We start from the raw sequence: 12130 nt of genomic DNA, 5'->3' as shown, positions 1-12130 counted from the left end.
AAACAAATCACCTATGACAACAACAAACAAAAAAAAACAAAAAACAAAAAAAACAAACTCACATAATGAAATTATTGAAGTAACTTTGCAATTTTCAAATGATAATCCTTCTTGTATCACTGTGTGCTATGTGGAATGCAGATAATGGTCTTTTGTCTCTCATTCTGATATGGTGCTTCTATAATTTACCTTTATTTTGAGAATAGGTTGCTCATCATTTTGCTTAATTCGAGAAATGAAATGGTACATAGTGATAATAGTTTAATATCAATTGATGATGGTAGCCTGGTGATACATCAGTACGTTGTGTTCTGAGATTACAAAGTTTGGGAAAGTAGCACAAATCATTGGCTCTGAGCAAAAGACAGATATAATTGCTTCAGGGAAATTGCTTATAGCACCCTCTGTCTGAACCTTACCGCTGAAGGGAGTTCAGAAAAATTTTTGTTAAAATGTTGCATTTTTGCTAGAGAGCTATGAGAATTTCAGTATCTCAGGTCTTTGGTCAAATATGAAGGACAGAAGCTCAGAGAGACGTAAACAGTCTTGAACTTGCTTATCTCAAAAAAATATTTCTAACCTCTTTAGTTTTCTATTATTAATCATTTGTTCTGATTATTATATTTTTGCTATTCATAATTTTAATAATTATTTTTTTCTGTAGTTTAGCTCACATTCTTATATAAATAAATAAAAATTGTTAAAAAAATCTTTATGAAGAAAAAAATATTCAATTCATATTTCTTTCAGTATTCTATTACTATTTTTCTCTGAATAAATAAGTGCTTATTTTTCCCTTTGTTTTCAGTATTCTTCCAGCTAAAAGACTGATCAAACTGACAAGGAAGTGAAATTTTCCTGGATAAAATTTCAGACTCCCTATAACATCTTTCTTCACAGCTTAACTTCAGTTTTAATTTGTGGTGGGAGAGAAATAGCTTTACTCCATCCCTTAAAAAGGAAACTTCTAACCTGAAATCATGAACTATTTTTTCTAGCTCTTCGTTCTTCAATTCTTGACCTAACACAGAAATTTTTTTCTTTCATTTGTAATTAAATTCATACTAATTTATTGGTAAATCATGACATAGACTTTCTGCATTGAATCTTCATCTTCCTTGTTACGGGTTACTATGAATTGCTTTGACCTTTTTCCTAAGGATTCACCACATTTTTCACGGCTTTCAAGAAAGTACGTTGCATTTATCTTTCATATATATGACTCTCACAGAAAGTGGAAGAGACACAAGCAGTAGACAGAAAAGCAGTAAGGGTATATCTCAAAACCATTCTCAGGCAATAGAAAAATGAATATTGCTTGCAAGTGTGAATGCGTATCTACTAAAGCTGACAATGTTGGTTGGAACATCCAATGCTGTCTGAGGATATCTCACAATAGCGTGACTTCTTGTAAGAGCTCTGTTGTTACCTTACAAGAATAAAGAAAGTTTTAAACACCTTTTGGTGAAACGTACAGGCAAGTATCTGTGAATAGATCTCTAAATATCTGCTACTTCTGATGGAATTCATGCTGTGATGTTAGATAATCTGTCATTTGTAGAAAGAATTGGTCCAAAAATTTTCAGTCTAGGTCATTTTTCTTTTATTAGAAGGCTTGGAGGTAGAAGAATTAACAATTTCATTTCTTTTTTCTTTATCTACTTTATATTCTAGCCTGCATTTCCTTTACCTTTCCTTCACCTGTATCCACAAACCTTAATTAGTCCCCAAATACACCCTTGAAGAAAAACCTTACTTTTGCTTGGTAACTTCATGCCTGAAGAGGGTGTGTCTTTCAGTTGAAACTACCCACATTCTCTCAGCAAGTGAAGAGGAAACCAAACCAAAGGAGAGGAGGAAGGACAGGAAAAGAACTTGGCAGGGTAAACTCTTTCTTTTCTTTAGATATTTCTATGGGTCATAGCAGTAGTGGATTGGTTTTCTCCCTCCATGGTTTCTGTTGTGATTGTTTTTTATTTTTTATTTTTATTTTTCGTTTTCTCCACATATCTTAGTCCTCAATGGGTAGGAAGCAAGGAGAAACGAGGCTAACACATTGCAGTGTTCATTTACTGCTTGAATGAGGAGAGCTCTGGATGGTTTTCATCATTCACAAGCAGGAACAGAAATCTCTTTACATTGATTTGTAAGGTTTTTTTTGTTGTTGTTGCTTGTTTTTTTTTTTTTGTTGTTTGTTTGTTTGTTTGTTTTTAAATAAATAAGGGAATACGACCAGTTTTTCTTTATAACAAATACTGCAGCATTCCACTGGAATGGAACTATGGAACTGTCTTATTTGATGGCTTGTTAGTAAAGGTACCAAATAACCTGCCTACATCAATGAAAGCTATAAAATTACAATAAGAACAAGCCTTGATTGTATTGCATGTGTCCCAGCTTTCATTGTAGTGAAGCTAGCATCATGGGAGAATTCAACTAAATGAGCAGTACTCTTTCAGAAAAGGGAAAAAAAAAAAAAAAAAAGGTAATAAGAATATGAGAAATAAGTTTGTTAATCAAAAAGAGTGCAAAGAAGTGCAGTAAACTATATTTTTTGTTCCAAAGATGCCATTAATTTCCCCAAGCTGATTTTCAATGGGATATAGCTATCATACTGTGACAAAGTATTTCAGATTAATGTTGGACCCCTCTGATTTTTGAAATAATGTAATTTAAAATAAATAGCATTCTATCTGATGCCTTTTTACTAACCTTAAAATTATTGCAGTGAGTTTTGTGGTGTTTAAGCAATTTCAGTGATTTGTCTGGAATTTCCCTGAGAAGAGAAAGCAGCAGCAACCATAATAAAACAGAGATCAGCAATCTATTTACCTCCATTTAGTCTCAACACTTGACTCCCTATGAGGGAAATTTTAGAGAATTCTCCTTGACCTCTTTTTTTTTTTTCCTAGTGCCATTCTGCCTGAGTTTTTTTATTATTTATTTATTTATTTTTGTACAGAAAGAGTCAGGTTTCATTCTGAGAAAACTGTCATCTTTGTTCAAGGCTGCTGGTGTCCGAATTTGTGTTGTATATTAGCTTTTCTTTATAGATTTTCAAGGGCCAGATGCTGGTACTTTATTTCATTTAATTTTGAATACTTCTATTTCGCAGCTTGGGGAAACAAGGAAATATGGTTTTCTATTTACCTTAAAAGAATAAAAATGTATTTTTACATTTTAACATTGCAGTGGCAATGGGCCTAGAATATCATACCAATAATGATAGAATGCTGTGCTACTGGTGCTTGGTAACTTTTGTGTTAACATTTCATCTTGAATGCAGTGAAATTGGTGCTTCAGGTGTAAGCACAGTTGCAATTTTAAGAGGTTTTATTTTCTTTTCTCCTTTAGAATGAGTTTGTTTCAGTAGCAAATTGCAGTGGGACTGAGGAGATCCATTCTGAACTCCCTAATCATGACCAGAGAACTGTGAGAGATAAGATATTCTATTTAATAATTCTGTGTTCATTTCCCTAGCTGTGGAATGAGAATGATGCTACCTCCTTTTCCCTAACTTTTTTTCTGTTACATCTAGTAAGTAAGTAAGGATCTTACAGAAACTCAAGGCAGAGTTCCGTTCTTTAATGTATATATATTTGTTTATGAAGAATTATGAACAAAATCAGGATGCATCTATATGCACTTTTATAAGTACAGCTACTTTTTTGAGTCTGCAGACTTGAACAGTTCTTTAAAACTGTTCTTTTTGTTTAGACTATCGAATTACAAAACTCTTTTCCTTGGCCTACTCCTCGTTCTGCTGATTTTACTTAAGTTCTTTCAGGTAAACTGCACAAGCTTCACTAGAGTGCTCAGTGCATTATTTGTAACTATTTCAGTTAGAAAGATGAGATTTTATTCAAGATAGAATCGCTCCTTTAAATAAAATAATATGCTTATATTAATATTACCACTATAAAATGTGAAAGGATTTTTTTTCACAACTGGCAAAATGTAATTTGGGAAAGAGTAGTTCTTTCAGAGTGTACATTTGGAGTAGTCTAAAATACTGTATTTGTGTGACTCCAGAACATGGGAGATTAATTTTTCTGTGGAATACTTTTCTTGATATGTCCTCAGAGGTACATTTTATGCTAATAACCATTAATAAAGTAAAACTAGTAAAGTAGAGCACTTGAAAACAAATTCTTCAGTATTGAAGAGTTCACCCACTTGAGAGTTTAGATTTTCCTTGTGTTAAGGTAATTTTCAATATCTACTCATCAGAACAAGCAGTTATCTTGTCAAATGTATCCTTTTCTGTTCTCTGTATATCAGCTGGATTTAGCACAAGTAGGAATTAAGAAGTACCGCATTACAACCTATTTGCTTTCTTCGGTACAAAATATATAATTCATATAAGCTGCCCCACCAAAAGTGAACAGCAATAGCTAGATATATTGTGAGATATTACATTGTGTCACTTTTCATTCTTCTATGTCAGAAAGAGCAAGAACAATGAGCTCTTCAGATGACTAGAATGGTGGCAAACAATGACAGTGATGGACAATTAATTAAGAGTCCAGCACTGCAGACCTTCCATTGCAAACTTCTTATAAGGGAGCTGCAGCTAGAGAGTTTCTGCTGATAGCAAATTCATCAGAGTGATATGGGAAGCAAAATGATCTCTACAGTAAGAACTAAGGACTTCAAAAGGGCTTCATTTTATAAATTATCAGTCACTAGCAAAACACTTAAATATTCATGCTAGATGCTTTCCTGTGGTTCATTATTCCTGTGAACTATGTGCAACTGTGAGTGTAACATACTATACTTTGCTTTCCAGGTGACAAAGCCATGTTTGTAGCAACATCTGTGCTGTGCAGAAGTGTCGTGTTTTGCTAGCCAGATAAAACTTCTTTCTTTTTTTTAAAAAAATATCAAATGCTACTCAGAGCTGTCCTGTGCCCTTCAGGAGGAGCAGTGGAAGAAAGCTGCTGTCCTGGCCAGGCTCTCCAGGTTGTTACCTGCCAAGGGTGGCACTGGCTGCCTGTGGAGAGTGCCCACAGGCCTATTAGGATTGTCACAGAGACTTAATACTCCATAGCACTGCATGTCTGTGAAGCAATGGCTTTTGTTTACAGTTTAGGATGTTGGTAGAACTCTGGAATATGCCCCTCGAGCTTCAATTCAGGGGCAGCGTGGGCAGCTTGTGAGGACACTGCATGTGGTGAGAGCAGACCTGAGCTGGATATCTGTACCTGGGGGCAGAGGGAAGTCATAGAGCTGACCACTACCTTCAGGCACAATAACTTCTTGTTCCATCCTATGTCCTTCCTACTGTATTAAGGCACTTTCTTCCCATTGCTTCTTTCTTGTCACCTGGTTGAGAGTCCTGACCCCTTGTTTTCTGACAGTTATGACAAATAAAGACAGTTAACTTTCACTTTGTAGTTCAATGTCAGCTTCCTACTAATCCTCATTTTCTCATATTTATAATGCTTTTAGTTTTGTCCTAAGCTCTTCTGGTCTGTACATATGTCATAAAACATGCCATTGTGTAATATAAGGTCATCACATTAAAGGACAAACTTTTAAGCAATTTTGGGTGATACCATGCTGCCATTACTGAGTATTAACATTGAAGTGGATTTGGTTCTTTGTCTTCTATTCTTCTATTCCTGATTTCCTAAGGATAAAATTTAGGCAAATAGCATTTACTTACTTGACTCTTGAAAAGGAAGAAGTCACTGTCTTCTTTTAAATACATTGGTGTCCCTCATTTGCTACTGAAATCTGTTGCTTTCAAAATTGGAAAAAAAAAAACTGTTACAGTTTCTATAAGAAGGCAGAGAACTCTCAATGAAACTCTGGTATCTTTTAACACTTGATTTTCTTCCTCTGTCTTACTAGGTGACAAAACTATGTTAAATCAAACCTTAATGAGCTCCCACATTTTCCAACATTTAATACAACCTACCAGCTAATTAAACACCTCAGAATAATGGTGCTATGTGAATTTACTTTCTATCCTCCCAAAGCTGCTTGGCCATTTTAGCCCAGCTGTGTATCTTGCATTATGAACTCATCCACCACTAGTCTCTAATTGTTTTAGCTACGGATCTAGATCTACATGAGGCTTTTATTAAAAGGTTTTGGATATTTTTTAATGACATCTGATTTGCTAGCAAAAATGTCAAGCACATAATTGCCATTTCAGAGTTTCATAAATCTGAATCAATTAGTAAAGAGAACCCCTTGACCTCATGTCTGCAAGGCTTCATGATCATTTAGTCTAAAGTGCTAAGGAGATATTGGCACATGATATTCAAGCTGAATTATCCCTTTGTTCAATCCCATTTTCTGGGAGCAACTCTAAATGCAGCTCCCTTTGAATTTAAAACCTTGCTAAATTATTTAGTACTACATACCACAGACTGATTAAATTTTGTGCAGAGTAGTGAGGTTGTTTCCCAGGTAGGTCATCACTCAGTTCAGTTTAGCACTTAAAATTTCTTTCGCTCTTAGTAAAAATACGGCACAGGTCATCCATCATTATCAGTCTGGCCTTTAATTTTTATGTCAGACTTTGTCAAGCTTGAAACAAAAACCTTTACATTTTTATCAACTGCAGCCATTGTTGTCTGAATTGTGCTCAGTCGTTTCAGCTTATCAGTTTGTTGTTTTTTTTTTTTTTCTTTCCCAAACCAGTCAAATATTCTCAATAGGTCAGATCTGTGTTTCATCTACGCCTACTGAACCAAACAGAACCATTTCTCTTTTATTTGGAAATAGAGAGTAAAAGTGCTTAGAGCTGAATCTGCAGTGAGAGTAAAGCGTCCAGGCTCCTTGCACTTAAATCGGTGAATGTCTTCTGTTAGATTAACAAGAGTGATCAATTCAAGAGAAAGGGATAGACAAGAACAAAATTATGACTGGGCAGGTCTGGACAGTGTTGTGAACTAGTTTTGTACAGTACTATTCTACCACTCATAAGCAGGTTGGATTTGTGCCTCTCCTTAAGAGCAGCCTCCTGAACAAGCCAAGCAGTACATTCTCCTTCTTTCTTTACTCTCCATTCATAATCAGCTGTCAGATTACCTGCTGTTTGCCTTCACCTTGCCACTCCTAGTGTGGCTTAAAGTCATGCTAACATACTACATTCCATGAAGAGCACACTTAAAACATTCTCCATGCTTCTCTCTGCATCCACTGAACCATCTTTCATTGAAAATCCAGTTGTAGCCTGTGGGAACATTTATAAAAAGGTATTGAATATAGAGTCTCTTATTCTCTCCTGCATGATATCTAATCCTTTTTCTGTTTCCAGAAACTTTTATGGAAACAATTAGTTCTCACTGAATTGTTTGTATTACAGAGATAGCAAGCTGATGAATACCATGTTAGTTACATTACTGAATTTTTGATAGAATATGTTACACTAAACATTCCTTATAGTAGTGAGATTTCTAAACTAACAGTGGCAGTTATTGTTTGATTTATATATCTAACATGGCTTTTCTGTCCTCTTTGGTTCCCCACCTGCAAAATATGGCTATTTTCTGCTTCACAGGAAGATGAGGATTAATACTTAAATATTATGGAAACAGTGATCTGGTGCATTGGTTTGGGTATGACCACCTGAATTAAAAAGTTCCACTCTACGTGGTCCCATGGTCATAGCAATCTTCAGTATTTAGGGGCATGAAAGTCATAAACAAAAATTTGTTTTTGGCTGAACATTCTGTACAACCAGATTCAGAAACTGCAAGGCCAGAAAATAGAATTAAATATCTCTGCAACACACATTTGCTGGATTGAAGTTTGCAAATTCATGTTATTGGGATACTTCTTGACAGAGAGCTCAAGGAGAGATCAAACCTACGTAGCCCTTGTAATAGTATGTTTCTCAGTAACTGCTAAAAGAGAAAGATGTGGGTAACACAGGGATCTGCTTCACTGGAAGCATGGTAAGTGTGCTCCAAAGTGAAAATACTGCCAAAAAAGGTATAGAACTAGAAATAGTCAAATAGTAATACCTTTTCCTGACATTTATATGGATATTTAAAATACTGACAGAGATTCATATGCCATAAACAGAAGCCTGTGCTCTGTTTGTGTTTTATATATAACTTTTGTTATATGTAACTCTTTTACAGTTTATATTTGCAGTCTGTCTAATTTTTGGAGCTACCAAACTCACTTACTTCCCAGATACTCAGTAAACAAGGAGAAAATGAAGGCTGTTGGGGATTATTATTCTTTCTTTTGAGGCCCATGTTCTGCATTCTCTTATGCAAGAAACAAATAAGCAAAAAATAAACAAAGAACAAAAACAAAAAACACATTTTCAAGGCAAAGACATTAAGGCTTTCTCAGGAAGCCATAAATCTTCCTAGAAAAACTGAAAAAGATTCTTTCTGTCACAGAGACAGTAGGACTGGTAGGCTCAAATAAGGATATTACATGAATGTGGTACTCAAGCGCTATTTAGAATGCTAATTTTCATCTAGGTTTAGGCTGCACAAATAGATTTTAAGGATAGGAAGTGATGCAAGAGTTCCAAAATCTGTCGATGGTAAGGCAGTTAGCTATTTTCTCACTTTACATATACTTTCCCATGACACATTCATCATTAAAGGATAGATATCATTAAACTTAGATTTCTCTGGACTCGCCTGGCTGATTTTGGTTCTTGTCTTGTTCTTTGGTTATTGAGAGCAAGTAGCTGTAATGCTATGAACAAAGTAAATCAGCAGCAGTCATTTGCATAGTGAATTTCTCCTTTCTCTGGTAAGAAAGAAGCAAAGCCAGTCCTATTCGTTGCATTTATGTTTCCTTTGAGGAAATATGTTTTTCTTTGAGGTCTCTGACAAGCTGCCATATTGATGCTTTGCATTAGAGTTAGTGACTTCAATCAATATAAGTTTTTGTTGCTCTTGGTGTGATCAGAAAAGATGAACCTACTATATCTGTATTAAAATACTTGTATCTTCTAGTTCTTGTTAACCAGTCTCAGTTTCCTACATAAGCTTTCTTTTAATATAATAAATCTTGTTGGAAATGTTTCAATTAGAATCGAAACTGGAAAACAGTGAGCTTCTAGGTGTGTGGCAAACTAGGTAGACAGTATGTTTGTAGAAGAAAAAACTGCCATAAAACCATAATTTGTCAGTTGCAACTGACTTGCCATTGCAAAATATTAAGTAACATATTTAAGAAATATAATTATGGGAAATATGTGACATTAATTAACTTTTATGTACAAGACTGATTTGTAAAGCTTTTCTACTAAACAAGATTTTACTATCCTTATAAAGAAGGCATTTTTGTTGCATTCTTTTTGATTTCATTTTTAACAGATGCTTATCTAAGGAGTTTCCCTTTATGAAAAGAAGTTGCATAGATCAGTACATATGACTTGTATCTTTTTAAAAATGTTAATTTATTTCTAATGATTGTTCAATTCTATTTTGTTTAATTATCGTGGTACTCACATTCCAGGTAGTGTGGCAGTTCTTCCTGACGATTAATGTGGCTACACTGCCTTTTTTGAAAAACCTGTTTTAATTTTTCTGGTTTCTAATATTTCATAGTGCAAAACAGATGCAAATATCAGTGTACAGCAGACAAAAGACAGATTTCATGCCATTTTCTGAAGGTTTCCAGGAGGGAAATCTCACAGGTATAGGTTCTGGAGAGGATAATGCTGGTGTTCATCCAAACCAGAATAATACAGAGTAATAATACAGGTGACTCATAGATATTAACTGACAAGGAAACTTTTTAAGTAGCAAAGTAATCTGTCATTCATCATGAAAATAAGGCAAACATTATAATTTGAAGTCTTAAGGGAATAATTATGCTGTGCTGAACTCACGAACCCTGTCTCTGAAATGTCTTCTGTTGGGCCCAGTACTGTAAAGGGCTGAGCTGCTTTAGTTTCCATTAATTTTAGTCAGAATTGATGGTACTCAGACACCAATTGCATTTCCTTCCACAGCAAGGGAAGATAGATCGTGGGTCAGGCTTGTTCTCCTTTACTGCATTGTATTGAATAGCACCCTTCAGAAATGGTTGGTTTTTTTTTCCTGAAATCAGTGTGAAATGCCTTATTTACCATCAATTGATGAGAAACTAGTCTTTTCCTTTTAAAGCTGTGGTATAAATAATCTGAAAATTGTCAGATGCTTTTTACTTCCTCACAGAAGTGCTTTTCTGTATTTCTCTTCAGGGCTTTTGTTTGTTCTTTAAAACCTGCAATCACCTTATAAGCAAAGTGATACTGGTCTTGATTGCTTTTGGCAGTGTAATCAAAGTATTTTCTATCTGTACATCTGGTTATGTTCTGCTCTGTACAGGAACATTTTGCAACAGTTTGCTGGTTCCCCTGCAATGAAGTGGCAGCTGCCTGTGCGTGGCATACCTGTGTTTGATCAGAAGCTGAAGGGTTTTGCAGGATGCTGTCATCCAGGCCTTGCATCTTCTCTGACTTGTATACTTACTTTTTAACAGTAATACAATTGGCTTTTCTGATTTTTCAGTTCTAAGCTATATATTAATGATAACATGTATGTATTAAGGATGATTGCAAGATGACTGCCTACTAATCAGGGCAAAGATTTTGAAATATACTCTGCTCTAGATCTTAGCAGACAACTGTGTCTTAAACAAGTGTGTGGGAAGAAGAAAAGCAATCCGGAAAAATCAGCTTTTATAGTTAGTAGCATTTTCTCCCCTTTTTCCGTCCATTGAGTCTGTCTGAAAGTGGGTGTTTTAACATACAGCCATTTCTCGTTAACATGTGTGTGTTTATTTTAGCATGATGATGTTGTTGTTTCATCTCCCACTCTGACACAGCATGTTTCATCTATATATGGTTTCTACTGTATGAGACATTTAAAATGGCTCAGTGAAGAAATGGATTCTTGTCACTTAAACATTCACTCTCCAGATCTATGGAAACTTGGTCATTTTAACAGTATTTTAAATTCTGTTTGCTAGCACACTGACTATAAAAAATTGAGAGTGATATAATGTCAAGAATTTAAAGGTACCACTGTTGTACCTGTAATAATTTGTGTTAATCATGTTTTAATTTAATCATTTTTGACATACTTGTATTTACAAATTAAACCACTATTATGGTTCTCCTTTGTTTGCATGATATGATTTTATTTTATATTTTTTTTTCCACTCACCAGATGTTTTCAACACTTTGCTTCCCACTACTGTCATCCCCTCCCTTACCACTGCAACAGTCACAACCACTGTAGCCTTAACAGCCAGCACAACCACATCGGCAACAGCCATCAGCACCAGAGGTACAGTATGCTTCTTTGTTATGGCCTGAAAAGCACATTATAAATAGGAAATTATAGGTTTGGTTTTTAAAAAGAATAGAAATTGCTAAAGAGAGACTTCAAACATTTTATTTCAAAATAAATTTAATAGAATTATCCATGTGGTGATGGCTCATGGTTAAGGAAAATTACTTGTGACCTTGAGTACTTAATTGCGTTAGCAGTATGTATGTGAACTTTGACAGGATGCTTAAATTATTTGTATACATTTGCATTTAATTTTTTTGAGGTTAGTAAATTAACTTGAATGTAAAATGCAAGCAAGCTATTTTTAAATAAACGTGACCTTTTAAGACTGGTTATTTTGGGTGCTAATGTTTAAAACAAGATAAGTGTCTTTGCATTGGAATTACTGTTGATGCAATCCTGCTTGGCAACAAAGAGGCATCATATTTCATAATTTTTGTCACTCTTTTGGAATTAAAGGTGTTCCTAACGTAAGTTGTTGTTCTGTGTGGGTTGTTTTTTTTTTTCTTTTTTTTATATGATTCTAGTATTGCTTTGCTTTGTTATGAGTGAAAGCTTAATTTTATGGTTATGATCAGTGTTGAACAGGAACTGTTCACCAGTGAAGATATGTCTGCAAGGTTTCACAGGTTATCATCTTAGGGTTAAAGAATAGTTAATATATCTCTCACAGTATGTGAAATGGCAGACAGTTCCTGTGTGATCTGTAGATGGCTTTCATTGTGCAAGGAGAGAAGAAATCATATTCAATTTTTGCAGTGCCATATTCACATGATGAGTTACAATTATCCCAAGGAAGTTAAGACAGTGTTATGAAATCTTTTCTTTCTGCAAGCATTGTTACGAGGCAGTTGCAG

General features: G+C 34.8%; 1 protein-coding gene across 1 annotated transcript in view; it reads left to right on the top strand.

Moving 5' to 3' along the window:
* Positions 1-11323, top strand: part of CADM2 (cell adhesion molecule 2) — a 47186-nt gene extending 35863 nt beyond the window's left edge. The window contains exon 3 of the mRNA XM_010722065.3: positions 11148-11323. Coding sequence (XP_010720367.1) covers positions 11148-11296 — 149 coding nt within the window. The 3' untranslated portion in view covers positions 11297-11323. The remainder of the gene's footprint in view (positions 1-11147) is intronic.
* The last annotated feature ends 807 nt before the right edge of the window (positions 11324-12130 follow it).

This window comes from Meleagris gallopavo, chromosome 1, assembly GCF_000146605.3.
Source record: "Meleagris gallopavo isolate NT-WF06-2002-E0010 breed Aviagen turkey brand Nicholas breeding stock chromosome 1, Turkey_5.1, whole genome shotgun sequence".
NCBI lineage: Eukaryota > Metazoa > Chordata > Aves > Galliformes > Phasianidae > Meleagris > Meleagris gallopavo.
The sequence above is the reverse complement of the archived record's forward strand: the minus strand, read 5'-3'. Positions and strand labels throughout refer to the sequence as shown.